Below are 26172 nucleotides of genomic sequence, written 5' to 3'. Positions count from 1 at the left end.
CCGGAGGTATAGCTGAGAATTCCTACTGCTCCCTGGTTATTGATAGCTAGAACTGGTAAGGAATGTGTGACAAGGGATTCTAATATGTACTGGGAATATGCGGCATGTATTGGAGGACATGCATGTACATAATAAACCTAAGTACGGAGTACCATGTACATGATTCAGGGAGGTGGAGCTGGAAATCTTCCCGGACTGTGCTACTGATTTGTCTATAAATTGGCTTGCTTTCCCTTCCAGAAATCAATAATTCTCCAAGAACAGAGCACAGCTTGTCCTGACTCCTTCAAAATGCCCATCATCACCGCCGCCACGACCCTGCGTCGTGCCCTACAAGACCCCAAGTGTTTTATTTCCGCCCCGGGGGTCTATGATGGTGTTTCTGCGCGGATTGCCTTGTCCGTTGGTTTTGATGCTCTCTACATGGTGAGCATTTCTTCCAGAATGTTCACCTACCCAGTGCTAATATTGGTAGACCGGTGCCGGCACCGCCGCCTCCGTCCACGGCCAAGCAGACCTCGGCATCTGCACACTAAACGACATGCGCACCAATGCCGAAACCCTCGCCAACATCTCTCCCTCGACGCCCCTAATCGCCGACGCTGACACCGGCTACGGCGGCCCCATCATGGTTGCCCGCACGACGGAGCAATACTCCCGCTCCGGCGTGGCAGGCTTCCACATCGAAGACCAAATTCAAACCAAGCGCTGCGGCCACCTTGGTGGAAAGATCCTCGTTGACACCGACACATATGTCACGCGGATCCGCGCAGCCGTGCAGGCGCGCCAGCGCATGGGGAGCGACATCGTCGTAATCGCGCGGACAGACGCACTCCAAACTCACGGCTACGAGGAGAGTCTGAACCGCCTCAAGGGAGCACGGGAAGCCGGCGCAGACGTCGGACTACTAGAGGGAATCTCGTCGCGGGAGATGGCGAGGCAGGTGACTAAGGATTTGGAAGGGTGGCCGTTGGTCCTGAACATGGTGGAGCACGGAGCTACGCCGTCGATCTCGGCGCAGGAGGCCAAGGAGATGGGATTCAAGGTTATTATCTTCCCATTTGCGGCGTTGGGGCCTGCTCTGATTGCTATGCGGTCTGGGTTGGAGAAGCTTAAGAAGGATGGGTTGCCGGGGTTGTCGGAGGAGATTACGCCGCAGATGCTGTTCCGGGTTTGTGGGTTGGATGAGAGTATTAAGGTTGATGCGGATGCTGGGGGTGGTGCGTTTGAAGAGGGTGTTGATTTGAAGAAGACGGATTAAGGGGAAACTCATAATCCTGGCAGGTTACGATGTACAAAGACGTCTATATTATTAATACACTTTATTCGTTAGTTATAAGCTCAATCCTTCCAATCAGATCCCAGTTTATTCCCTAGAATAAGCCGATAGGCCATTTCGGACATACACACATTCTCCGCATTCGGAAATGCAGTCTTTGTTGCCAGCAATGAGGTATTTCTGCTTTGAGATCCGTTGATTCACAACGAATAAATCAACACCACGAATCAAATCGGACGCATCGTGATTTCATCTTGCTTTGTCGTCGGACTTGAATTGCCGAAGTCCGAATGGAATCGGGGATGGTGACACCGGTGCACCGTTACCCTGCTGGGTTGAAAAAGAAGCAATCATGCTCTCTTTGTTTTTCTTCTTCTTTATTCTTCTTTTCTTTTCTTAGAATGCAGATTTCACGCTGAAAATATGTTGTTATCAACGCTGCTCAGTTTTGTTGCTGTGACCTTTATCCTGGTAAGTTGGCCATCGCATCAGCTACGGAGTACACTAACCAAACAAAGAAACTCCTATATGACAGGATCAGGAGCCCCTTAGCCCATATCCCCGGTCCTGAAATCTCGAAATGGACGGGAATAGTCACCATATTCTACTGGTTTGCTGGAAAGAAGCCAAACTACGTCCATTCCCTCCATCAAAAATATGGCCCAGTGGTCCGCGTTAGTCCCGAAGAGGTCGATATCTGCGATCTCGACGCTGTCAAAGTGATTCACAGAGCCAGAGGAGGGTTTCTCAAATCGGCACGGTTCTATCGCACGTTGTCGGTCGTTGAGACTGTGTTTTCCACTACGGATCCGGCGTTTCATTCCGCTCATCGACGTCTCCTTGCGAATCCTATTTCGGACTCTTCCCTGACGCGTTTCGAGCCGCTTATTTTTGATAGGGTCCGTTTGGCTGTTGATAAAATGTCCGACGAGCTGGATTCTCGTGGTGTTATGGACGTGTTCAAGTGGTGGTTCTTCATGGCGACTGATGTTATTGGGGAGTTGAGTTTTGGCGAATCATTCCGCATGCTGGATTCCGGGGAGGTGTGTATTGATTCCATTTACTTCACTGAAAATGAAGGAAGGTCTAATTCTGCAGAAAACCCAATACATCGTGGACCTTCAAGGCCTCGGCGCCATCTCACCCATCCGAACAACGTTCCCTTCACTCGTACTACTAGCATCCCGTCTCCCTCTCCCAATTTTCCGAAAAGTATCCGACATAGGCCAGAGATTAAAAGAATACGCCCAGCAATCAATCGACCGTTACAAGCGCGTGGTAACAGAAAGCGACGACCCAAAGCCCACCCTGTTCACAAAGCTGTACAACGCCGGCAAAGATGGCCTGTCCGACATCGAAATTAGAAACGACGCGCAGGCATATATAGTCGCCGGAAGTGACACAACAGCTATCACGCTGACCTATCTCGTCTACTTGGTTTGCAAGGATGTGAATGTCCGCGAGAAACTCGTGGCAGAGGTCGCTTCTCTTCCGGAGGGGTATACTGATAGGGCTCTTCGGGATCTACCGTATCTCAACCATGTTATCGATGAGACTCTGCGGCTGCATACTGTGGTTTCTATGGGTTTGCCGAGGGTTGTTCCGAGAGAGGGGGCGAATTTGTCGGGTTATCAACTTCCTGGGGGTGTCGTTGTTGCTACGCAGGCTTACAGCCTTCATCGCAAGGAGGACATATTTCCTGAACCATATAAGTGAGTACTCTTTACACATGTAATTGGTTAGATATGGCTAACGATGAAGATTCAATCCTGACCGATGGGAAACCCCCACTAAACAAATGAAAGATGCCTCTATGCCATTCGGAGGAGGCTCACGCAGTACGTACTAGTCACAGTCCCATTAAACTTAGAATACCCCATTTCTAATCTATGTGCAGTTTGCATCGGCATACACCTCGCCCGTATGGAACTACGTCTGGCAGCAGCTCTCTTCTTTCGGACTTTCCCGCAGGCCCACATGTCAACGAAGGAAGGGATGTCGCATAAGGATATGGAGATGAAGAGCTACTTCTTGATGTCGCCGAAGGGACATCGCTGTCTTGTAGAAGGGTAGCGAGAGAGGGATGTTCCTGGTAAAGTGCAGAGGGAAGCTGAGAATCCAAACTACGAAATCAGTGATTAAGGAGTTTGCTCATAGTATTGTTTTAAAAACAATAATCTAGTTATTAGGAAGCGCTTAGCGTTACCATGTAATACATGTTTTTTCTACCTTTAAAACAAGACCAAACCATTGGATGAAAATAACTATCTCCCTCGTCACTGTCTAGCACGCCCAACTATGTAGCATTCGAGTATCTGCTAGCACGTCGTGGACTGAAAATTCGTCATTGAATATATTTAGCTACAGCGCAATTGGACACAGAATAGGAACAGATGGTCACAGATGTAATTAGTTGTAGTGCATGATAGAAGGGCTCGCGCTCTTAACATTCCAAAATAGGAAAGGGCGGCGCTCTTCACTTTCCTGATGCGGTGTAGATTGTCCGCTCTTCGGATGCCTTTTTGGTCAAGTATACAACAACATAGTATGCTGTCCATTAGTATGAACATGAGGATATATCATAATGCACAGCATGGACATATAAAACCCCTCCGAGGGGCACAAATGGCCTGTAGTATACAACCCATCAGATTCTCCGTCCCTCCCTCCATCAAAAAACCATGGCTCTAACACTACTCATCACCACTCTCCTAGTCTGCCTCTGCATAAAATCCCTCCTCACCTACCTCCACCTCCGAAAATACCCCACCCTAACCCCCCTCTCTGCCCTCACCACCCTATCCTACCTCCACCACCGCTTCCACCCCTTCCGAACCAGACACCTCTACCACAAACACAAACAACACCCCATCATCCGCCTCGCCCCAAACACCCTCTCCTTTGCCTCCGCACAAGCCATAAAAGACATCTACGGCCACGGCACGCCCTGCCGAAAAGATGATGTGTACCATTTGACTATGGGCAGTCATGCGAATGTTCTGAACGCTGTGGATCGCGGGGAACATGCGCGCAAGCGAAGGATGTTGGCACATGCTTTTGCGGCGAGGAATCTTGAGCGGTGGGAGGGGAAGATTGGGGAGAAGGTTGGGGGGGTTGGTTATGCAAATGGATCGGGGCTGTTTGGTAGAGGGTGAGTTGGTTGAGGCGGGGGATGTTATTGTTGATTTTAGGAGATGGTTGAATCTTTTTACTGTTGAGGCTGTTGTTGATTTGGCGTTGAGTGAGAGGCTTGATTTGCTTGGTTTGGGGATGGATAGGGTTGAGATTGAGGGGGGATATGGGGTCAAATACATTGATAGCTTGCATTGTGGAGGCAGGTTTGTCTCTACATTCGTGGGTGCGACGGACTGGTTTCACTTTCTGAAGACTGTCTCAATCTGGCTTTCGCCATATCTGCGCTTGCAATGGGAGCGTGGTCAGAAATTTGGCAAGATTGTCCGTGCGTTGGTTGATAAACGGTTACGGAGGGATGAGTCTGGTGAACATTTGGATGATTTCTTCGACTGTCTGATTACCGACAAATCGGGCAATGCGCGCTGTCTTGAGAGGGGGGAAATCGAAGCTGAAACGAGTATACTCTGTGAGTTAGTCTTTGTGAGTCATATATACACACTCGCTCATTCTTTCCTGCAGTGGATGCCGGCTCCGACACCACCGCAATAGCTTTGACTCACGTTTTGTACTATCTTATCAAGAACCCGCGCTCTCTGGAAATACTTAGGAAAGAGGTGACCGATGCACTATCGAGAGAAACCATCGCACCCTACGCAAAAGTGAAAAACCTGCCCTATCTAAAGGCATGTCTCGACGAATCGCTGCGTCTCTCCCCACCCGTTTCAAGAGGCCTCGAGCGCAGAACGCCTCCTGGCGGCATGGAAATTGCAGGAGAAAACATCCCAGGTGATGTTGCCGTTTCCGTCCCGACATACGTTGTCCATCGTGACCCAACGATATTCCCAGATCCAGATGAATACCGGCCGGAAAGATGGTTTGAGGAGGGGGAGAAGGCTAAGCAAATGCGGGATGCGTTTATCCCGTTTAGTACTGGCGCTCGTGGCTGCATTGGACGCAATATATCGATGATTGAGCAGCAAATTGTGATCGCAACGCTTGTTTATAGATATGAGTTTGCGTTGTTATCTGATGGTTGGGAGATGGAGTGGGAGGAGGCGTTTCTCCTGTGGCCGGGTCAGATGCCATTGAAGATCTGGAGAAGAGAGAACTGATATACTTTGTCCAGCCATCGCACTTTTAGCATAGAAACGTGGATTTATTCATGCGCCAGTCATAGTTGATCAGCAATCAGCACACCTTGACCTGCTGCTGTAGTTGTCCGATTCGATCGCTAGTATGAAAGCCGAGCTGACTCTCAATCCGGTCCAAAAGCGCCCATATCTTAGCCTTCCCACCAACGGAGTTGATATGTTTCGCGGCTGCCAAGCTATAAGTCCTGGCTGTAACTGAGAACATGGAATGAGAGTACCCACCATAAAAAAGCGGCTGTACTGCTTGCACTAGAGCGCCGTCAGAAATGGGCGAGAGGGTTACACTTGCGATAGACCGCGCGTGGTTGTCGATATCAGACTGAAATCTGAGTCAGACAGTGCAGAGGATAATGATGCGCATGACAGTGCAAGTCTTACCTGTAGATCACCTTGAGCCGACAAAGAAGCGTTGCACCCCTCCGCGAGCAGCAGGAGATATGCTAGGTGGTACATACACATTGCAGCCGCTAGATCTTATTAGTTTGATAATGCAGTTAAATGTATAGAGCTCTTTACCTGTTGATGGTATGGCAAACCAGCGTTTAACAAAGCCCTCTGGAGAAGGGGGGCCATATGTCGTACCACTGAATGACACGGGCAAACTCTCAAACCAAGCATCGAGCTCCCTCATCAAGCTGGTTCGATTATCACGAAGCAATTCAATCGAGCGCCCGTCTGTTTCTCCAAACGTATGCGCAACGATCTTGGCTAAGAGCCAAATCAGTTTGTTCCCCAGCCGGTCTTCCCTCGTTTCTTGCTCGGCCAAAGAAACACCCCATTCCTCAGGCGGAAGCATGGTGGGACATTCATGCACCAAAGCCATTGCAAGATCTTGCCGGGCATACACCCAGAACGCCGCTCCTATCAGGCCCTGCGAGCTGGCTTTACACCCATAGCTCTTGATCAGAGTGAGCGCGCCCGACACATGCCGCCGGTGATCCAGCCCAGGCAGGACGAGGAGCTCGTAACTGCTCAGTAAAATTGTCGCTGACAGCGTGTCCTCGGGTGAAGAGGCTGGGAGACCAAGCGTGGTAATCAGATGATGGAGACTCTCTGCGTAGTACTGGACGGCAGCCGACTTCCACAGTTCTGCTCGGTTGACCATGCTAACCTGTCTTGCTGTGAGGGCGCAAATCGCATCCATGAGCAACGGTGATTCAAGGGTGCGTTTCACGACTGTCCGTTGGAAATGCTGTTCGTCGTCGAAGAGGTCGACCCATTTTCCTACGCCGTTCTGGAACTCTTGGATTAATGCGACCTTGTCGCCATCCAGAGAGGGTGGTTCTGTGTGAGATGCAGGTGGCTGCTTAGGGGACGTGACTTGTGGTAGTGGAGTAATTGAATTATTGAACACTTCCCAAGTTGAAGCCGGGTTAGGACGCTCTTCTTCGTCCGCGGCGGCCGCTCCCTGAACTGAGGAGCACCAATTGGACGGGACGATGAAATCGGATAGTTCACATTCCAGGTCCAGTCTCTGGCACCGACTGCAGCGAGGTTGTTTTTCATCGCATTTATGGTGACTGGCTCTGCAGCGGGTACTGTCACTGTTCAGGGCCTGCTTATAGCATGTCAAGCGGGTGGATTGCTTAGATTGCTTACCATCCTGTCCTGCGCCGCTTCACGCCTTTTGTCCGGGTGGTTTGTTTCATCTTCAACCTGTGTCTGAGAAATTGTATACGATATTGTCTATGAGTTGCACCCCAGATGGTTGGTCAAGATGGAAGTTGTCAACTGAGGGAAGGACAGTCAAGGATTCGTATCGTGGAGGTGGGGTGAAAGATCTCCGAAAATAATAAATACAGGGGGTACGACACACTCCATTTCTCACTTTTAGCTACCACAATGAACGACACACTCCCCGATAATATTACTTTGCCAACTACGCCGAAATCGAAGCAGCAACCGAGGAGCTCAGCTTGCCTGAGAAATACGACAAAGTGGTCCGGATCAAGGACTTCGCAGTCAAATACGGCCACAATGTTTTGCTTTCCGAAGCAGAAAGCATGGAATTCCTAGCAGCAAATAGCGATTATTATGGGATGCGTTCCTGGCGATAATCTGGAGAAGCTGTTGCCATCGCTCACTTCCAAAAGGAAATAATCTGCAAGTTGGTTCGAGACACAATCAATGAACTCCGGAAGATACCACCACCAGATTATCTAGGGACCGTGAATCGCCAGTCATGCCGTGACGGCGTATTCTGGATCGAGGATATCGACCCATCGATCTCTGGTCCCTTCGCAAACCAACAAGAAAAGAATAATGGGATACTGGAACGACTAGCCCGTTCAGAAAAAGCTCCATATGTTCGTCTAGTGCAAGAAATGGTTGAGTACACATTACATGGCCACCGCACCATTTTCACGTATGGGGAACTCCAACCAAAGAATATCATGGTTGAACGTGTTGGATGTTGCAAGGATGGGAGCTTGACTCCGGGCTTTAAAATTACTCTGGTTGACTGGGAGTATTCGGTGGAATATCTTATGATGCAGGTGGTTTATAGTACTTTGTTTTATTAGATGGTCATAGACGGCAATAGTAAATCAATTTCCAATTCAAAAACATTCTTTAATAGTGTTAAGTTTCTTTCCAGGGCCATCTCAAGCAACAAATTGCCTAGATACAATCCCCGTTGGAAAGATCGACCTTTCTCAGTTCCTCAACTCCACATTCTTCGAAGTCTGATGGTCCTTGATAATTTGGTTGGTCTCATTTTCGATCAACACGCCCAAGTTATTTGAGGTCTGTCCATCTTTCGGGTTGTCTGTGTCCATTTTCTTGAAAATTTCTTTTGATGATATCAGTAAAACGCCCGACCTCGAATCGCAAGATAATACTTACCGTAGGTTTCTTGACGAATGTGATCCTTGCATGAATAAAGATGCAGCGCAACATTATGCACAAACGCCCACTGCTTGTAGGCAATTCCGTACTCTTTGGCTCTCTGTCTGTACAATGGGTCTTGGTCTTCAGCTGGCGGGGCGCCATTCAGATGGTTCTTATAGTATTCCCATGGCTGTTTCAGTTGGTCTTTGAGATTAGCCCACTCGTTTGTGTCCCTCTTCAACTCGATGGGGTTTTTCTTGTCCCAGCGGTGGCCGCCGACATAGCTCGCCGAGGTATTGGTGCCCTCGAGCGCCCCGGCCTTGTCGAACTCCGCAATATAGGTGGGGATGTCCTCGTAGTTAAACAGAGCAGCCGGTCCATCGCGTCTGGTTGGGTCCCAGACTCGCTTGGGGCGGTTCACGGGGAGCTGATCGGAGTTGATGCCCAGTCGGTGACGGTGGGCTTCACCGTAGGCAAACAGGCGAGATTGGAGGACTGTTCATCAATTAGCATCGTGGGCTGTGACCGTATTATGAAGGAGACTTGAAGATGCAACATACTTGGGTCAGGGGATATATCCCACCCCGGCACGACATTGGCCACGGAGAACGCGGACTGCTCGGTTTCGGCGAACTGGTTTCGAGGGTTCCGGTTGAGGGTGATCCTACCGATCTCGATCGTTCTTCCCAGTTCCTTCGGAAGGAGCTTGCTCGCGTCAAAGATGTTGATCTCGGAGGCTTCCACTTCATCCGGCTTGATAATGTGGGCGTTGACCCTCCAGCGCGGGTAGGGCAACTCTTCGATTCGCTGCTTCAGGCTTGCTTTGACCTTCTCCAGCTGCTCCTTTTCCCCGGGAGATGCGCCTGTCAGCTTTTCATCCACTTTCTTCAAGTCCGCTCGAAGAGCAGCTTCCTTTTGATTGGTATCCGCAATCAAGTTGAACAGGGTACGGTTGTGGAAGTCTGGGTCTACTCCAGCCATTGCGGTTGCCTGGGCCGCGGTGAACGGAGTGGCTGGGTTCTCAGGCACAATTGTGATTCTCGTGTAGGAATAGTTATTGTCCTGTGGTTGTTAGCGGGCATAGCCTCAAGCATTGCCGACAAAAGAGGGTTACATACATCCTTAACAAACGTGTACGTGTTGATACCTGCTATGGTCACATCTGCATATGTTCTAGGAGTTCCCTCATCACTGTGGGTTCTCATGAAAGAGTTGTACGCCTCCGGGTTCTTGTTAATAAAGCTTTGCGACAATTAGCTCAAATCCCTGGGACGTGTACCGTTATATAACATACTGGAAGACCTGAAGATGAGTTAGTAAATATCCAAATCTTCCTGGGGCTATTAATACATACCATGTTGGGATCAGACAATCCAGTGGCCGGGCACTTCTTTGTCACATGGTTGTTCGAGATAATCTTGCCCGGGTCCCAGACCCCAAAGACCTCCTTTTTGCCATTGTCAATATACTGCTCATGAAAACATTCAGGTTAACATACCGGGAAGAAAAAGACCCAGTCGAGATTGCCTTCGTTAGTATAGAATTTGAAAGCAAACCCTCTGGTATCTCGAACGGTGTCAGCCGAGCCCCGGAATCCAGAAGTGGTGGAGAGCCGCATAAAAAACGGCGTTTTGTTGTCCTCTGGGTTGGGCTTCTTCTGGAGAAAATCGGCGCAAGTATAGTCTTTGATTTCATCACTAGTCACTTCGAAAGTTCCGTAGGCACCAGTTCCTTTGGCGTGACCGAGTCTGAAAGACGTTAGGCTTATCTTTGGGTTACTCAGGGAAGTCATCGTTTACCTCTCCGGGATACGCTCATGAGCGAAATGGGCGAGTTGATCAATCAAGAATGTCTCCTGGAGAAGCTGGGAGATCTTGATGGAATTTCCATTATACTGCCGGATCCTCTCGGAGTTGAACGGGTTATCGATAGGACATCCTATCAGTCATTAGCACAAGGATCTTTGTTTTGTTTCCTGCTATCTCAACATACCATTTGGCAGCGTGAATGCCGAAGGGTGGTAATCAGACGTCGGTTGGGCGTCTAGGGCTGCTTAGCTTTGGTGAACACTCATATTCTGCTTTCTGAAATGTCCTACCTGGATGTACCGTGGGATGATTGTTGATTGTCGCCATCGCCAAAGTCGACTCTTTGTAGTGTACGACTCGGGAAGTGTTATGACTCTTTCAATTCAATCTGTGACGGGGTTTATATAGGATATCAGACCGATATCATGGACTCCGGTTGCGTACAATGCATGTGTGGCAGAGTCACATGAATAGAAAACCACGAATCACGAACAAGCTATTAATCACCCATGCCAAGTCAATATGAGCTATTTTGATGTAGTGGAGACCATTCAGCTAAGTGTGTCTTGTTCAACAATGCAAGCGGAAGGTAAGGGATGGCTGGGATGCATGTCCGAAAGCAGTGAAGCATTGGCTGAGGCTGAGCTGAGCAATTCACAACGGCAGGATATGAGCGAATGGCGTCCATGGCATTAGACACCAGCAAGGACTTGCGTTGCTTTTCACCGCACAGGACTATTACAGCTGTGTGTGGGGTACAACTTGTCAATGACGGCGGAGGAGAGGGTACAAAAACTTCAACTGGATAGCAGTTGGCACGATAAAGTGTGACGATGAAACCCCGGAATAGATCTCGCGCCGACCCGGTTTTGATCGGCCCGATCCGCTCTGGAGAATGCAATTTGACATCAAGTATGTTGATCCTTGGGTGTGTAGGAATGCTGCTTATGTGAATAGTGTGGTCAGAACCTCCAGACCGCCATGATGACAACAGTAGCCTCATGATTCGTCATTGCAAAACTCAGTGGCTAATTCTGCATGCAAGTTCTATGCAACAATTGCAGTTTGCAGTTGCATGTACAGGTGTGGTAGTCAAAATACTGCAAAAGGAGGTCATGCATAGTGTGACGAAAGCATTCAGTAGAGTTGCATTCGGGTCGGATTAGACTGGATTGAGGACCATCTTCATCCACACCGCTGCAGATTTGGATGCTAGGGCATGGATATACATCCACACCGAAATCTGGTGCGGATTAATTGCAGGTGCACTCTAGCTTTGGTAGCATATGCCTCTCCGGGTTTGTTAGCACTCCCTTTTATCCCCACATGATGAGTGCAAGGAAGCTTGATTACAATCAGCAACCAACTAATCTTAAGATAATGCATTACTTGGTATCTTGTCTCTGTCAGACTCTGTAAAACAAGTCAGGACAATAAGATAATGAATAGAGAAGTAAGGCAAATCGAGTACATATACTCTATTTAACGATGTGACAGTTAGCAGACGGCCGAAAAGGGCTACTTCGGCGGCCGTTTTAGGAGTCCTGCTGACCAACATCAGGTGAGCGTATTCCCACAGCCACGGGTTTCATGTCCCTTGACGCTAGTTTCAAATGGACCTTTTGTTACTCTCTGTTAAACATCACCTACCTCGAAGCTCTCGCTGCGGTCTCTGTGGAGGGGAGCCGTTTTTGGCTCCCCCCTCAACCATCATGTTCTCTCCAGTTATAAGTCCCATCATGCTGACTGTGCCCTTCCCTGCTTCCATCCTTCCTCCCATGAGCATCTCTTGCAGCGCTTCCTGTCCTTTCAAAGTCTGTCCACGTCCATGAAACTGCTGTTATCCTCACCTTCTTTATCTCTTACTCCAGGATTTCCTTTGTTTGCCAGTTCCCCGCAGGCTGTGTTGACCATCATACCATGGTGCCTCGCTCCTGACCAGTCAGATCTGACAACAAAGAGAACCAGGGCAATGCCAGCTCTGACCTGACCAAGATCTTTCCAGACAACGGATCTGATAGTGACTCCACCAGCGACCTGGAACTCAATAGTGAAGATTCAGATGATGAAGATAAACCTGGCGAGGATACACCCAATGATGAGGGCTAGCTGCCTCCTGAACACTATTTGGCCCAAGCAGAGAGCTTGCATGTCTCCCAGCTTCAACAGAAGCGGTACAGCGACGGCACTCAGGAAAAACTCAAATGAGACCCACATGTACTGGAATAGGTAGATAATTCACTTGACCCTCAGGCTATGTTGAAAGCTCACTGGTGGCTCCCTGGCAGATATTGCTGGTACATTGGCATCAACCCAGTACAGCACTGGCAATGGATCTCAGACTCAGATGAGACAGTCTGTTTCCTGTATGCATTTTTCAGCTGGTAGTGTGATATCCATCACAGCAAGAATGGTCAGCACTGCTCAGGCATTGGATACAAGAGCTTGCTTGAGTCATTCTGGAAGTGGTGGCATCTTGTTCTGCAACAGAAGACGGCGTCAGGACTGAGCAAAGATATAATTATCAAGGTACAGGATGTGGGTATATATAACCTTCATGATCGATGGCCCCAGTTGAGAATGGTTCTGGGTACGGATTGAGTGAAGAAGCATAGAAACAATGTTGGTATGACCATTAGCCACTGCTTGTTTAAGAGGATTGTTGAATTTGTCAGAGGCAGGTTGACCAAAATTTCTGTCGTTAGTATGAATTCTGTCCTGCAGCAGGACCGGGGCTAACGGATCACATCCTTTTTCTAATAAAAGTTGAACAAAATGTTCTTGGCCACAGGCTGCACTGGAGAAAAGAAACGGAGACAAGTCACCACAATCAGGCAAAGACACGATCTTCGCATTAAGATCGATTCATTTCAGCAATAAATCTGCGGTTTGTCCTTTCCCCTCGCTAGCTATATAAGCGAGATAAATTCCATCTAGTTCGTCTAAAAGGTAGTCCAAATGCCCCGGAATTTCAAGGAGAAACGAGACTGTCTGCATGTGATTTTCTTGCGCAGCATGGAATAGAATAATTTTGCCCTCGTTGTCCTTCACCCTCGGATCAGCACCCGCACTTAACAGTAGTTTAACCGCGTCCAGGAAGCCATTAGACACTGCAAAGAAAAGCGGAGTCCAGCCATTTGCATCCCGAGGATCCAAATTAGCAGCGGCTTCTAATAGCCCCCCTCCTTGGCTGCGTAATCTAGTGGTGTCCGACCAACAGCAAATGCATCAAAAGAATTATCCCCCTCCGCGAAGTTGGGATCCGCGCCTCGAGATATTAACAAACGGGCAATATCTAGGTGACCATTCATAATCGCACGGACAATGGGCGACTCGTCGTATAAAGCTGCGCGATTGAGATCAGGTTGGCCCAGATCCAGCAAGACCTGGACGATCCCTATGTGACCCCATCCTGCGGCTGCTCGGAGAGGATCACGTTGAGTTTGGTCACCAAACAGTTCGGTGGAGATCCCAGCTTCAATGAGTCTTTTCAGAAGCACATGGTCACCGGAGCCCATGGCGTACATCATCACCTCGACTTGGCGTTTTTGGATATGATGGAACACTAGTGGATTGGCTAGCGGATAAAGCAGGCGACAGGTCTGCGAGTAAGCATTCACTTCATCTGCATACTCCAGGTATTGGGCAATGCGGAAGAGAAGCTCATTGGGGAGCGACAAGAGGGGTATTGTAAATGTATATTGGCCGAGAGGGTTGCTTTGAGGTTAGGCAGTATACCGAAATCTTTCAAACACATTTCGTACCGTTATATGTGTTAAAGCGAAAGCTGTGTCTAGCCCTTCACGTTAGGCGTCTCGGAGCACAGTAGGTCGGTCGACGTGGTGCAGTTGTGGGTCGTTGAGCTAACGCGTGAGGGCAAGAGATTCAGCCTCGCGTTGCGGCCCCCGCCGGAATTTTAATAGATACTTGAAGCATACTATGTGTATACCATCTGTGATATGTGTACAATCCTTCGTACCTTCATACGCGATGCGGATTAATAGTTGGACCGATATCCCATACGAAATGCCTCTTTTGAATGTGTCCGTACGCTTCTCGGGCTCTCACAATGTCAAATCTTCCATATTCCTCACGATTCCTAGGTCTTCCCCTAGCGATTCGCCAACGGATCTATGAGCATCTTATTCCACACGATGAAGTTCAATTTCCCACGAAGAGTTTGGCCAGACCACATTATTTTAAAATCACCGAATGCGACAGAAACTGCCGGAACTTGTTACTGGCATGCTGCCTGGTTTACAATGAACTGGCCCCAATTGTGTACTCAACAAAACACTTTATCGACCAATACCGAAATTCCAACCTTCAGAGATTGCAGGGATTAACACCAACTGCTATTAAGTCTCTTGTTAAATTGACTGTTTTTCTTAATGTCAGCAGCTGTGAGCCAGGGTGGCCATGCTGCAAGGAGCAGTCAACCCATTCTCACCCTAGTTGTGCCCAGCATGATGAACCTCTCAGTTCAATGTCACTACCGCGATACCAAGAAGTCATTTCGGAATGGCACCGCACCATTGACCATCTTGCACCATATATTCAACCCTCTCGTCTACATCTATACTTTATTTGTGATGTCGCTGATACAAGTGCTGCTGTTGTTGCTGTCACGCCATTACTGAACCGGGGCTTTCCTGTACTTGCTGAGTGCAATATCCGCCTGGGTAAGGACATTGATCCTTCAATCCAAAATTTGGCCTACCGAGTGGTAGAACAATCCACGGGCCATTCAATAAATGTTGCTACCGAACCACATACTCCATTCCCCTTTCTATCCTTACCCACCGAGTTACGACACCAGATCCTCCAGCATACAGATCTCGTTACGCCATATCGCCAGGTTGACTGGAATCCCCGTGATGGATATTACTTGCAGTATGGTGTGAGAGGCTGCGACTGGAATTGCGATCCTGATGATCACCATGGATGCCAGTTTCGACAATGCTGGGAAAACCTCGATGGTCATGGGTGTTTTTGTTCTCGATATCATTCCGCTTTCTCAATACATTGCCGATGTTGGCGTCCGCCAATCCCTCTGTTTCTTGTCAGCAAGGCCTTACGGGAAGATGCGCAAGAAGTGTTTTTCATACAGAATAGGTTCATAATTGCTCCGGTCGACGGGTATGGTGAGCCTGCAAGAACGGTTCTGGGGCGCTTCGAAGCATCTATTTTTTGGCAAGATATTATTCCTGCGCATTTCCTACCCCGTCTGAGATTCTTGGAGATTGTATTTCCACCATTGGATGAAGAGTATTTCTCACTACGAGGCCCATCACTTCACGATTGGGATAACACAATGGATAACATTAAGAACACGCTGGACCTTCCCAACTTGAAACTACGCATTTACTTTGCAGACTTTTACGATGCTAGCTATGCCTCATTCTTCCGCAAGAAGATTACCCGCAAAGAGGGCATTACAAGAGTGGCTAGTGCATACATGCGCATCATACGCCCTCTTGAACGGTTAAAAGCCAATGGACTCAGTCAGTTATTTGTGCATGCAGCCTGGCCGTGGTCGTGGACCGAAGAGGGGCGGAATACACGCATATGGAAGAAACACATCGTCGAGAATGACATATCGGTTATTGAACGGCGGCTGGAGAGAAGGGTAATGGGAAAGGAGTATGATAGTGTGCGGCTAGGAAAAAAGGAGCTCGAGAAAAGCCAATGGCTCAAGGCGCATGAGAGGTCAGAAGAATTTGCCTCGGTGATTGACTAAGGACTTTATTTCGTTCGTGGAAGGTTGTGTATATGATGCATTATGTAGTCCTCGTATTTCTTGTGCCTATTTGCGGGGCCAAAACGACCTGCATTTGCGCTCCATTTTAATGAATGATCTTACTGTCAGACAAAGAAATCCCAAAAAAGCCACTGGAGTGAAGGCGAAATATGCAATAGGCATTTAAATTGTTAAAGTATGTTTTCTAAGAGTGCGTCAGCCTCGAGTATAGATTAGGGCACCGACAAGAGTTCTTCGCCTGTCGAGATTCGTCATCCCCTGAATCGTCCCCAAAACAAGCGTCCAACCGTCCAACCCTGGGAGTCCTTACGTGTCAGTACTTCCAGGTTCCTTTTAAGTATCCGTTTATTGATAAAATATTGCAGCTTTGTTGCTAGCAGATATGAGACTGTATTTACAAGAGCTTGGAAATGTAGAAGTCCAAGGATTGAATGGTGAGAATACATTTCTATCTGCTGTCGCATTATAGGAGCATAGCAAGGCTGATGGGCTGAATTATTTTGACTGTGGTTTGGTGAGTTGAACGGTGAAACGGAGAGAAGACTAACGCAGATGAAGCATCTGCAGTTTATCTGATGATCATATGACAATTACAAGGCTATTCCGAGTCATTCTGAATGCGATTTATTCCGGTAGTTATACCTCCTAATAATCCTGCATCTGTTAGCCTCTTCATTAGAGGGAGATATATAATGTCAAGTAAAGAACGTGTACTAGGGCTGAAAACATGACGTGTTGTATGCGAATGGACTCAAGAGATAATACATAATCAGGCGGCCCCAGCTGACATGAAAACTTGATCTTTCTACATACTATTTATCTAATACTATTAGTTTCAAGGAAACTAATCGACTTCGGTCTCCCAAAGACCGCAGAGCCCGAATGTCTAGGAACCTCTGACCTGGGATCAAATGGCAAAATTTAAGTGTGATACTAAGTGCTGTCTTTTTTTCTGCAATAACAAAGCCATTTTATAAGTTCCACCAACAAATTATCGACAGATAGAGCTGATTGGAGGGCCATTCCAAGAAGCGTTACGATTGACATTGACAGATAGATGATGACATTGCTAACTATATTTACCCTCGTACTGAATGGAAGTTATCTCCGGGATGTAATGGTCCCTGGGGCGTTCTTGTACAGCAAGTGCATGCCTTTAGAAATGCGACACCAGTCAGCTATCAATCAACTATCTATGTATCTACGGGCTGACAGAGAAAATAAGCATATCCCTAGTTGTCTGGGAGAAATGATGTCAGATGCTCATTCTGACAGGTTCCAGAGCATCCATCAGCTTGGCGTTGAGGCTCTACCCTTGCCAGTGCTTCCAGGTTGCACCCCGCCGGTGAATGATGGAATGGGGCACGCACGAGAAGTATACGGTCTCTGTGCCGGTATACATTGGGTGCTCGTGTTCAATCCAGCTGACTCGAGGAAAAGCGGCGAATCCTGTGCTTTCCGTGGTCTGTCAGCATGGTCATTGAGTAGGGACTTGCGTGGCGGACAGCATGACGGAATGATAGTCCAGGTGACGCGGAAATTGATTCTTCCCAATTGGCTTACAAGTCAGCCCGTCCGGGGATGGCTTGCTCTGGTAGTTTCTTATATAAAGTGTCGGCTCAGCGGTGTGAAAGGACACTAGGCTTATCCTATCCCGATAGGGTTCTTATTTCCGGTGCTGGCCCAGTCGGTCTGCTCACGGCACTACGGCTGGGCCAAGCTGGCATCAAGGTTGATGTTATCGAGAAAGAGGAGCACCTCAGTGAACGCCCGCGCGCCAATGGATACTATGAAGCTGCCTTGTTGACGTTGGAGAAAGCCCGGGTGCTTGAGTCAGTAAGAGATGCAGGTTTTTCCACGTACGGTCTATGTTGGAGAAAGCCCCATGTCGACGATGGCAGCGGTAGTAAGATAATGGGGGATTTCATTGCCAAATTGACCTTCCCGGACCTCGATGGCCTTGGAAGTGGTGTGATATACCCACAGTCTGAGCTGGTGAAGCTGTTATTTAGAGAAGTTGTTGCTACTGGCTTTGTGACGTTTCATTTCGGTCGAGAGTTGTGCGGTATTCGGGAGGAGGGTGATTCGGTCCTGGCTACTGCGCGGACACGGGATGGCAAGGAGGAGTACTTCCAGTGTGCATTTCTTGTCGGAGCCGATGGTGCAAAATCAGCAACGAGACGACTTCTTGACATACCGTTCAAAGGATACACCTGGCCCGAACGAATCGTGGCCATCGACGTGCTCATGGAAAACAAGGATATCGATCTCCGCGTTCACACCTCTCTCATCGTCGACCCCATCAACTACGGCGTCTTATCGCCCTTGGACAAACCTCAGGCGGGAAAGAAAACCCTGTACCGATGTTCTATTGCGGTTGATCTGTTAGATACCAGGTTCGACGATGAGCTTGCCGCAGAGGCTTCTGTCATGCCTCTACTTGAGAAAACGATTCCTAGCCCGAGACCACTAGATATTGAAGTCAAGAAGGTTTCGCTTTTTAAGATGCACCAGCTCTGTGCGTCTACCTTTAGGAGGGGTCGATGTGTGCTTACGGGTGATGCGGCTCATTTGAATAACGTATGTTACAGTCGTCTCTTGCCTCGTGCATACTGCTATTGTAGCTGACCTATCAATATATACAACCATTCGGTGCTATGGGTCTGTGTACTGGGATCATCGATGCAGATGCAGTTTCTGATACCCTAGAGCTGACAATCAACGACGGTAAACATCTGTCCCTCCTTGACATCTACTCCGACAAGCGACGGAGGGTTTTCCAGACATTCGTCGACCCGGTCAGTGCGCAGAATAAACTACGTTGTGCAAATGATCCCGAGACCGCGGCGGAGGACTGGTTCATACGAGCAGTAATGAATTCTTCTGAGGCTGAGATGGCGAAGTTTGGCAGTGCCTTTTTTGATGCGTGGGGTACTGATATGAGAACGCTCGTGGAGTCTAGTTGATTGGTCTCCTGTGTTCAGAGATAAGAATGCCAGGACTTTATAGAGCTGCATGAAACATTCAACATGGCCATGGTGGATTCCTTTCTTGGAAAGGCTGCTCTTGTATCTATCGCTATTATACGTATTGCAACCGGTTCTCCCAGTCAAAAGTATCGCGATTGAATAAGTGTATCAATGAATCACCACGCCACACCTTCAGACTTCAGCGGCAGATGAAGCATCCGATGCCCTGATGGCGTCGGCTTGGGCAACTGTCCTGCACGAATGTTGATCTGCAAAGACGGATGAAGCAGCTTTGGCTCCGACATCTTCGCATCCCGCTCCTCTCGCATGGCGACGTACGCTTCCAAGGTCGTGCCGTCCATCAAATGTTTATTGTGTCGTCGGTGCTCCCGCACGCTCATCCAAGGCCTCGGGCCCTCGCGTCCCTGCGGCGGGTAGTCATGACCCGTCCATATCTTCACTTCATCTGCCAGACCCAAAAGCTTTCTCCCGGACTGGAACATGTCGCGGGCGCTTCCGCCGGGAAAGTCGCAGCGCGCAGTTCCAATGTCTGCGTGGAAAGCCGAATCGCCGCAGAATACATTTTCTGGTCTATACTATTAGTTACTGAAGTCAAGAAGAGGAATACAAATCACGACTTATTACTCACCGCCAATTTTGTAGCCCACATGGTCAGGAGTATGACCCGGGAGATGTAGAACGGACGCGCTCAGCTCGCCGATCTTGAATATTTCGTCATCGTCAAAGTACTTTCCAAAAATGTCCTTGTATTCAGCCTTGGAAACCCCATACCGCTGGCCAAACAGATTCTGTACCTGCTCGATGCGCTTGCCAATGCCAATAGGCGGCTGGAAACTTTGATCTTGAGCCAGTTTGGTCTGGAGGTATGACGCCGCTGTCATGTGATCCGCGTGGATATGGGTTTCAAGGATCATGACCATTTTATATCCCTGGTCCTTGACCATCTTGCGGATTGCATCCGCACTCTGGGTGCTGATGGTCTGACTGGCCCGATCGTAGTCCAGCACCGGGTCGATAATGACGGCATGCGATGATGCCGGATCGGAAACGATGTATTGCCACGTCGAAGTGTTGTTCTCGAACAGCGCGTGTATTGTCGGCTCACCCGGCTTTGTTGACTCGACTTGGCATTGCTCTTGATTTGGAAGTTCTTCTGGAATATCCTGGGTTGAGAACGAACGATATGCAAGATGTGGAGTTTGATGCCCATGGCTGTTTCTGCTGGCTGGTGATCTTCGACCATAGTTCTTGTTCTTTCTCCCAATTGGAGCTCGGTCAGAGAACGCTCGAATACTCTGTGTAGATCGAGCTCCAGGCACTTGATATAGAGGAAGAACACATCGCTGAGGGTAATACAATATGGCGGCGGGGATATAGCTGGCCAAGGGCAAGATGGAATGGCCGAGTTTACTACTCGGTGCGCGGGCAAACATTATGAGAGTATGCAATCAATGGGAAATCAATTGAGAAGATAGGAAGATTATGCTGAGACATAGCAGTAGCTGGGAAAGCCAAAGAAGTAATAACTCTTTTACCTATGACGTGTAATCGGCGATTGAGTGTCGGCGATTTGACAGATGAATTTACTTTTCTCGTCCCTGGAAACACCTCTGATGGCTAGCTATAGGTTCTGGTTAGATGTAGAACTTATCGATGGGTTTTCTTTTCCCTGCTTGGTTGGTAGTAACTTTTAGTATTACGTAGTGTGACCTCGATGCCTACTTCCGGCCGGGGAAGGATTCAAGACCACATATAATGAGCAGCGGTACAGTGCGTCCCAGCTCTTGTCGACGCAGGCACCCGCACATCAACACGCTCTTGTATGTCCAGTTATATTTCCACTCAAGGAATGCGCCAGGACCGGTTAGATCCCGACCACTGCCGGGTTGAAACCCCGGGAAGGCGATCTACTTGGAGATTAGGTCGCCGTTTTGAAGGTCGGGCAGTCCAAGGGGAGGTCCGAATAGTCTCAAATTCCCCTGCGAATAATTCGCCCGCTCGCATTCGGCAGACCCACAGGTGATGATATACGGAGTGAAATGTCCGGCGGTAACTAACAACGTACCTTCAAACATATCACGGCTCAACTCCGCATGTCCTCACACTCGCATCTCCCATTTTAATAATCAATCATCAACGGGTTTGGTTATCCGAACAATCATGATCTCCCGAATTCGCCACTGGTTTCTCCCCCGGCCCGTCGCCAACAACGGCTCTCAACTGCGCGATCACCTAGCCAACGAGCGCACCTTTTTATCATGGACGCGCATGGGCCTAGCATTTGCCGCCATGGCACTAGCCCTCGGCCGCCTGGGCATCATCGACCACGTTTTCAACACCGAATGGAAGAAGAACGAGGCGGCGAAATCCAAAGAGCGACAGACTACTACCGGCCCCGCTGTCCACGAACCCAGACTCCCCCTGACGGGAGCGAACGATATCCTGGCCGGTAAATTATGCTGGGCCATCAGCGCCTGGTCGTTTGGATATGGCATCTTTCGCTATGTTTCCATTCGACAGACGCTGCTTTCGGGACGCTTTGTCCCAGCAATTTGGGGGCCGGTCCTGATGACGTGCGGCTCGGTTGGGTCTCTGGGGGTTCTGTTACAGTCGGGGACTGGACAGCCTCTTCCAGAGTCGAGTAAGTCGGAATAGTTGACTTACTGGCTTTGGAGCGATTATGCGCTGAAGGTTCTTCCGGAAGTTTCGGGTTGTAAGATTACAAAATGTATTCGCCGTCTAGACATGGGTGTGGAGTACTGCAGTGGAGCGCGAGGCTTGTACAAATAGAAGCATACTCCCATGGAACACTAGGGTATAGATAGATGCCGTGACATGCGTCACTTGAAAAAAGCCGCCTGACAGACAACATGCTCTGGCAGACGGAAATATATATATACTTTTTCAATTAGAATGTTGAGCAGAAACCGTTGTGTAGAATTATATTGCTAGGACACAACCTCCATCGGCCATCGCATCAACGAAACCAAATTCTCATGTCCAGCCCTCCTAATTAGACCATCAATCACAGCAATCTCCCCCTCAAATGAGCCCCTGAGGTACCAAAAATCCTCATAAAGAGTAAATATCAGATAAAAATGAGCAAGTATTGCATATGACCCTCCTTCAACCGACCCGATTCCCATCTCCCCATCGACATTGAGGGAAGCAAGAAAAGTGCTTGATAGTAAATCAGGCCAAGAAGTGACGGCTGTATCTTCCAGGTCGGTCTGCACATCTAGATTCATGGGGGTGTCCCGCTCACTTGTCGTGAATTCTAGGATGTATAAGATGCGCATGTACATGTCTTCGAGGATGTCGATGGCAGCTTTTTGGGCATGGAGGAGTTCGTCGTTGTCGTTGTCGTAGGGATAAAGCTAAAAGATAGGCGAGTCTTGGAAGGTCGGGGTGGCACTATTACTGATCTTGCTTCGTGTCCCGTATGATGGTTTCAATGTGTTAATGAAGTCGCGGGGTGATTCGAGCGCTGTGCTAGCGTTGTAAGCAAACCATGACAGCCGCAATGAGCAATGCTTCAGACGAGGGAAAGACGAGATCGTGGTTGAAGGTGGAAAGGCCTTCCAGTCATAATTCGCATGGCGATAGTATAGTAACGAGCGTAATCTGCCCGTCTTCAAAGTAAGCCACTGCTGGGTCATGATACTAACCAGACCACGGATTAAATAAAGCCAATCTAGTTGCAAGCGTCCGTCATTTCCCGATTCGGAACGCGAATCCGACAAGTAGAGTCGACCCACAGCATATGACTTCTGCGGTAGCGGGCGATGAGAATTCAGATGATGAAGATGAACTTGGCAACAATATCTTCAATGATGAGGGCCAGCTACCTCCTGAACACTACTTGGCCCAAGCAGAGAGCCTGGATGTCTCTCAGCTTTGACAGAAGCGGTACGGCGACCTTACCCAGGAAAGGCTTGACGAGACCCGCATGTACTGGAATAGGTAGGTAACCCTCTTGGCTGTCAGGCTATGTCTGAAGCTCACTGGTGGCTCCCTGGCAGGTACTGTCAACATATTGGTGTTGACCCATTGCAGCACTGGCAATGGATCTCAGACTCAGATGAAACAGTTTGCTTCCTGTATGCATTTTTTTTTGCTGGCGGTGTGATATTTGTCATGGCAAGAATGTTCGTCACTGCCCAGGGATTCGATACAAGAGCTCACTCAAGTCATTCTGGAAGTGGTGGCATCTTGTTCTGAAGCAGGAGACAGCAGGACTGAATAAAGATATAACTGTCAAGGTAAATGATGTGAGTACACAATTCATGTTCTGCTTTGGCCAGGGAAGGAACAGCTACTGATCAAGTACAGGTCATTGCCATTGTCACTGAAGAGAAAGGCCTAGAACTCAACTGGTGGCTGGACATCAAGGATGTCGCTGAGTTTGCACGCGTCCTCTTGACCACCACTGAGATAACATTCAACTGTGGCTGGCAGCATATCCAACTCCTTTTCTTCTGCCAGCTTGCAGCCATCACTGCAAGCTGTCCAGGGGCGCTCCTCCACCTTCACTATCAGGACATAGCGCTGACCCTGATCTGAGATCCAGAAGGTGGACCCCCTCGGCTGTTCATTTTCTTAAAGTCAGACTTTATGAAGAGGTTTCTTGGAAAAAAGGCTGTGTAGGTGTTCTTGATTCTTCTCGCCCCTTCGGAGCCAGTCAGCTGACAGAATTCAATAGGAATGAATTTAAAATTCCAGAAATCATCTTTGATCCAATTCTGGTTCTCAGTCCACATGTATGCTTGCTGAGTATGCTCTTTCACATACAGGGCTTCAAGAAAATCTCTACAGCTGGACCAGTGCTGGATTGCCCTGAGAAACTTTATAGCCTTGGGGTACTGGACGGCAAGGGACAGCAGGAGCTGAAACTCAAGGATGAAATACTGGATAAATTTGTGTTTTGCCAGGTGGAACGGGAAGCCATGGGATATCAAATCACCTTGGAGAAGAGATTGATGGCATTCACAGTCCAGTCCTGGATGCATTGAGTCAGTGAGATTACAGGTTTTGATGAGATCACCCAGCCATACCTTCTCTGATACACTGGAGCCAAGGAATTCAACAGCAGTGGTGAGTATCCCTCAACCCACAGGTAGTTGGGTGCTAACCCAATGGATAGGAGAGGTTACAAATGCTCTTCAAAACATCATCCTACAGCACTCAGATATCCACACCTTCATCCGACATTATGAGGTGGATGTTGATGTTGACGTTCAGGGAATTATCCATAAAACTGGTTCTCAGACACCATTAGTGTGATTTGCTTGCTCGTTGAGTGCCTCAATTGACCCAGATCGACCTTATAAGCTCTCTCCTGAAGAATCCAAGTCCCTCAATGAACCCCCTGTGGTTCGTGCATGGAAGGAAAGGGTAAACAAATGCAAGCAGAAATGGGATGACCGCAAAGCCAAGTTAGACCATGCCAATATGGCATGTCAAGCCGCCTTTGGCCACCTTGATGATGGAGCCCCTCTCAAGCACCACTATCATCTATGGGCAAAGCCGGAACTTCTTCAGGATCAGATGATGGAAGCAAAGCAGAGGTATAACAAAGCTATCTGTGAACTGCGTGATGAGAAGCAATGACAGCGGAACCAACAGATCAAAATCAATCTGGAGCGGTACAGGAATGAGCAACCCATGATTGACCTTGAAAGGCAACTAGCAGGAAAGCTGGTAGATACAAAGGTGATGGGCACTCTAGAGCACAAGGGCTTCATGCTGTGACGGCTCAACGACCAGACAAACATTGCCAACATGCCAAAAGATGCCATACAAGCAATATGGACAAACAAGGGCTCAAGCCACATCGCACAAAGGCTTATATAGAGACTGCACTCGCCAGATAGATTTCCTCTCCTTTTTCCTTCCCAGATTCGATATTCTCGTTGATGGCTACAATAGTCAAGATAGGAATTCAGTTCGTTATTATCTTCTATTCCGAGCCCGTGACACATGCCTCCACAGCATCTGATGGTGATTGACGCCACGCTGACTATACCAGGTGCCACTCTTGAAGCGGAATATCAGCGCCGGATCCACACAATTAATGCGATGACTACATTCTGCCCTGTGGAAGAGAGGCGGCCTACTCCTCGACCTACCCAATCTTGCCGCTAGCCTATGGTTGATGATGACAAACCCTGTCCTCCTTTCAAATGGCAACGGCACTTGTTAGAGGATGATACCGAGATTGCCCTGTACCAAGCAATGCAGTCTGCGAATCAAGTCTCAAGGACAGCGACCCAAGATCTGCTTTCTTTGCCTGGAAAATCCCAATCTTCCACTAAAGGACCGGATTGTGGAACACGCAACATCTGGTTCACTCACCAGGCATTTTCTACGAAAATATGTCAATCCTCCCTGGCCGGCCAGAGGGATTGAGTGTAATGCTTGTGGGATGGAGTTGCTTGAACGGAAAACTGATCTTTTAAATCACACAGAGAGGTGCCATGGAACAGTTGTGCGAGGTTCCAATCAGGGGAGGCTAGCATTGGAATGTCAACACCAAGCTGGACTCGTGTCATAATAAAGGAACCTCTATATTCCGACATCTTATCATTCATCACGCGATCTCGTCAGCATCTACTGGCCTCTGCTGACTGCTGGGCTGCGCTGTTTATGATACTAGCCTATGCTAACCATGGGCTTATTACCAGCGTAAACCAGCAGTAGGCTCAGTATTCTTTCTCAGGTTCAATAAGTGAATGTTCAAGCTGGGCCTGGAGAAAAGAAGCCCAATCTCCACCCTTGCTCAACTCTCTTCCTCTTCCAACCCACCATCCACTTTGGTATGTCTTCTCAGATCTCCATCCGCTGATCCGTACTGACCTTATACAGATATCATCTTAATCCATCTCACGATCTTCTTCCAGCAGTTCAATCCTCAGCTCCATTACTTTAAGTATCCTCCACCCCAACCTGATTGCTATGACAAGTACTGACATAGTCAGATCACTATGCCCGATAGCAACAACCGCACCGGTAACCGCAATAGCATTCTTTTTGATTACTTTCATGAATGTTTGTCTAACAAGCATGCATTTTATATTGGTCAAATTGTATATGTGGACTGTACAGTATTTATGCCATAATTCACTCTAGTCTTAGGCTACGATTTCAAAGCCAAAGAGGCTCTTAAACCCAATGTGGGTCATTAACGGTTAGGGTTGCGCATATTACCAAGTTGTGTGAT

At 48.5% G+C, this 26172-nt stretch overlaps 13 protein-coding genes across 13 annotated transcripts; 8 read left to right on the top strand and 5 right to left on the bottom strand.

Moving 5' to 3' along the window:
- Positions 1–375: 375 nt before the first annotated feature.
- On the top strand, positions 376–1285 carry ASPGLDRAFT_43454 (isocitrate lyase/PEP mutase family protein). Its single transcript, XM_022545816.1, has 2 exons — positions 376–426; positions 476–1285. The coding sequence occupies exons 1-2, from the start codon at positions 424–426 to the stop codon at positions 1259–1261; spliced, it is 789 nt and encodes a 262-aa protein (XP_022403667.1). The 5' UTR covers positions 376–423; the 3' UTR covers positions 1262–1285.
- Positions 1286–1682: 397 nt separating this feature from the next.
- ASPGLDRAFT_43453 (cytochrome P450) lies at positions 1683–3510 on the top strand. The gene is made up of 5 exons (XM_022545815.1): positions 1683–1750; positions 1798–2322; positions 2378–2991; positions 3041–3117; positions 3177–3510. The coding sequence occupies exons 1-5, from the start codon at positions 1703–1705 to the stop codon at positions 3350–3352; spliced, it is 1440 nt and encodes a 479-aa protein (XP_022403666.1). The 5' UTR covers positions 1683–1702; the 3' UTR covers positions 3353–3510.
- A 450-nt stretch (positions 3511–3960) lies between these two features.
- Positions 3961–5526, top strand: ASPGLDRAFT_64274 (cytochrome P450; the record flags this gene model as incomplete). The annotated part of the gene is made up of 3 exons (XM_022548751.1): positions 3961–4392; positions 4436–4880; positions 4934–5526. The coding sequence occupies 3 exons, from the start codon at positions 3961–3963 to the stop codon at positions 5524–5526; spliced, it is 1470 nt and encodes a 489-aa protein (XP_022403665.1).
- A 76-nt stretch (positions 5527–5602) lies between these two features.
- On the bottom strand, positions 5603–7214 carry ASPGLDRAFT_32720 (Zn(II)2Cys6 transcription factor; the record flags this gene model as incomplete). Its single annotated transcript, XM_022544213.1, has 5 exons — positions 5603–5733; positions 5788–5884; positions 5944–6032; positions 6082–7103; positions 7165–7214. 5 exons carry the CDS (start codon positions 7212–7214, stop codon positions 5603–5605), a joined length of 1389 nt encoding a protein of 462 aa, XP_022403664.1.
- Positions 7215–7394: 180 nt separating this feature from the next.
- Positions 7395–7584, top strand: ASPGLDRAFT_43449 (uncharacterized protein; the record flags this gene model as incomplete). Its single annotated transcript, XM_022545814.1, has 1 exon — positions 7395–7584. Exon 1 carries the CDS (start codon positions 7408–7410, stop codon positions 7579–7581), a length of 174 nt encoding a protein of 57 aa, XP_022403663.1. The 5' UTR covers positions 7395–7407.
- A 455-nt stretch (positions 7585–8039) lies between these two features.
- ASPGLDRAFT_43447 (uncharacterized protein) lies at positions 8040–10590 on the bottom strand. The gene is made up of 10 exons (XM_022545813.1): positions 10493–10590; positions 10387–10437; positions 10194–10332; positions 9893–10142; positions 9749–9841; positions 9689–9696; positions 9513–9636; positions 8955–9456; positions 8410–8889; positions 8040–8356 (listed from the first exon to the last, which is right to left on the bottom strand). The coding sequence occupies exons 1-10, from the start codon at positions 10527–10529 to the stop codon at positions 8220–8222; spliced, it is 1821 nt and encodes a 606-aa protein (XP_022403662.1). The 5' UTR covers positions 10530–10590; the 3' UTR covers positions 8040–8219.
- A 1791-nt stretch (positions 10591–12381) lies between these two features.
- Positions 12382–12813, top strand: ASPGLDRAFT_43446 (uncharacterized protein). Its single transcript, XM_022545812.1, has 2 exons — positions 12382–12431; positions 12491–12813. Exons 1-2 carry the CDS (start codon positions 12407–12409, stop codon positions 12709–12711), a joined length of 246 nt encoding a protein of 81 aa, XP_022403661.1. The 5' UTR covers positions 12382–12406; the 3' UTR covers positions 12712–12813.
- A 218-nt stretch (positions 12814–13031) lies between these two features.
- On the bottom strand, positions 13032–14111 carry ASPGLDRAFT_43445 (ankyrin repeat domain-containing protein). The gene has a single exon (XM_022545811.1). It carries the CDS (start codon positions 13718–13720, stop codon positions 13373–13375), a length of 348 nt encoding a protein of 115 aa, XP_022403660.1. The 5' UTR covers positions 13721–14111; the 3' UTR covers positions 13032–13372.
- Positions 14112–14688: 577 nt separating this feature from the next.
- On the top strand, positions 14689–15942 carry ASPGLDRAFT_119632 (uncharacterized protein; the record flags this gene model as incomplete). The annotated part of the gene is made up of 1 exon (XM_022540076.1): positions 14689–15942. The coding sequence occupies one exon, from the start codon at positions 14689–14691 to the stop codon at positions 15940–15942; it is 1254 nt and encodes a 417-aa protein (XP_022403659.1).
- Positions 15943–17215: 1273 nt separating this feature from the next.
- Positions 17216–19276, top strand: ASPGLDRAFT_1508574 (FAD-dependent oxidoreductase; the record flags this gene model as incomplete). Its single annotated transcript, XM_022542193.1, has 3 exons — positions 17216–17430; positions 17625–18543; positions 18588–19276. 3 exons carry the CDS (start codon positions 17216–17218, stop codon positions 18927–18929), a joined length of 1476 nt encoding a protein of 491 aa, XP_022403658.1. The 3' UTR covers positions 18930–19276.
- Positions 19109–20386, bottom strand: ASPGLDRAFT_119854 (MBL fold metallo-hydrolase; the record flags this gene model as incomplete). The annotated part of the gene is made up of 2 exons (XM_022540095.1): positions 19109–19518; positions 19582–20386. 2 exons carry the CDS (start codon positions 20384–20386, stop codon positions 19109–19111), a joined length of 1215 nt encoding a protein of 404 aa, XP_022403657.1.
- Positions 20387–20716: 330 nt separating this feature from the next.
- Positions 20717–21877, top strand: ASPGLDRAFT_43442 (uncharacterized protein). Its single transcript, XM_022545810.1, has one exon. The coding sequence runs from the start codon at positions 21114–21116 to the stop codon at positions 21606–21608; it is 495 nt and encodes a 164-aa protein (XP_022403656.1). The 5' UTR covers positions 20717–21113; the 3' UTR covers positions 21609–21877.
- ASPGLDRAFT_1508563 (uncharacterized protein) lies at positions 21755–22720 on the bottom strand (the record flags this gene model as incomplete). The annotated part of the gene is made up of 2 exons (XM_022542192.1): positions 21755–22281; positions 22369–22720. Coding segments are annotated over 2 exons (732 nt in total), but the record flags the coding sequence as incomplete, so codon positions are not given.
- Positions 22721–26172: the final 3452 nt, after the last annotated feature.

Source organism: Aspergillus glaucus (genome assembly GCF_001890805.1).
Source record: "Aspergillus glaucus CBS 516.65 unplaced genomic scaffold ASPGLscaffold_4, whole genome shotgun sequence".
In the NCBI taxonomy this organism is placed as follows: Eukaryota; Fungi; Ascomycota; class Eurotiomycetes; order Eurotiales; family Aspergillaceae; genus Aspergillus; species Aspergillus glaucus.
This window is presented reverse-complemented; position numbering and strand designations above follow the sequence as displayed.

Bases quoted from the DNA above. Each gene is read 5' to 3' on its own strand.
- ASPGLDRAFT_43445 (XM_022545811.1), bottom strand. From the start codon at position 13,720: ATGGGCTCCGGTGACCATGTGCTTCTGAAAAGACTCATTGAAGCTGGG.
- ASPGLDRAFT_43442 (XM_022545810.1), top strand. From the start codon at position 21,114: ATGATCTCCCGAATTCGCCACTGGTTTCTCCCCCGGCCCGTCGCCAAC.
- ASPGLDRAFT_43453 (XM_022545815.1), top strand. From the start codon at position 1,703: ATGTTGTTATCAACGCTGCTCAGTTTTGTTGCTGTGACCTTTATCCTG. The intron at 1,751-1,797 runs GTAAGTTGGCCA...AACCAAACAAAG, and splicing joins TTGCTGTGACCTTTATCCTG to AAACTCCTATATGACAGGAT. The intron at 2,992-3,040 runs GTGAGTACTCTT...CTAACGATGAAG, and splicing joins ATATTTCCTGAACCATATAA to ATTCAATCCTGACCGATGGG.
- ASPGLDRAFT_43446 (XM_022545812.1), top strand. From the start codon at position 12,407: ATGAGACCCACATGTACTGGAATAG. The intron at 12,432-12,490 runs GTAGATAATTCA...GCTCCCTGGCAG, and splicing joins ACCCACATGTACTGGAATAG to ATATTGCTGGTACATTGGCA.
- ASPGLDRAFT_43447 (XM_022545813.1), bottom strand. From the start codon at position 10,529: ATGGCGACAATCAACAATCATCCCACGGTACATCCAG. The intron at 10,333-10,386 runs GTATGTTGAGAT...AATGACTGATAG, and splicing joins GGCATTCACGCTGCCAAATG to GATGTCCTATCGATAACCCG. The intron at 8,890-8,954 runs GTATGTTGCATC...ATTGATGAACAG, and splicing joins GGATATATCCCCTGACCCAA to TCCTCCAATCTCGCCTGTTT.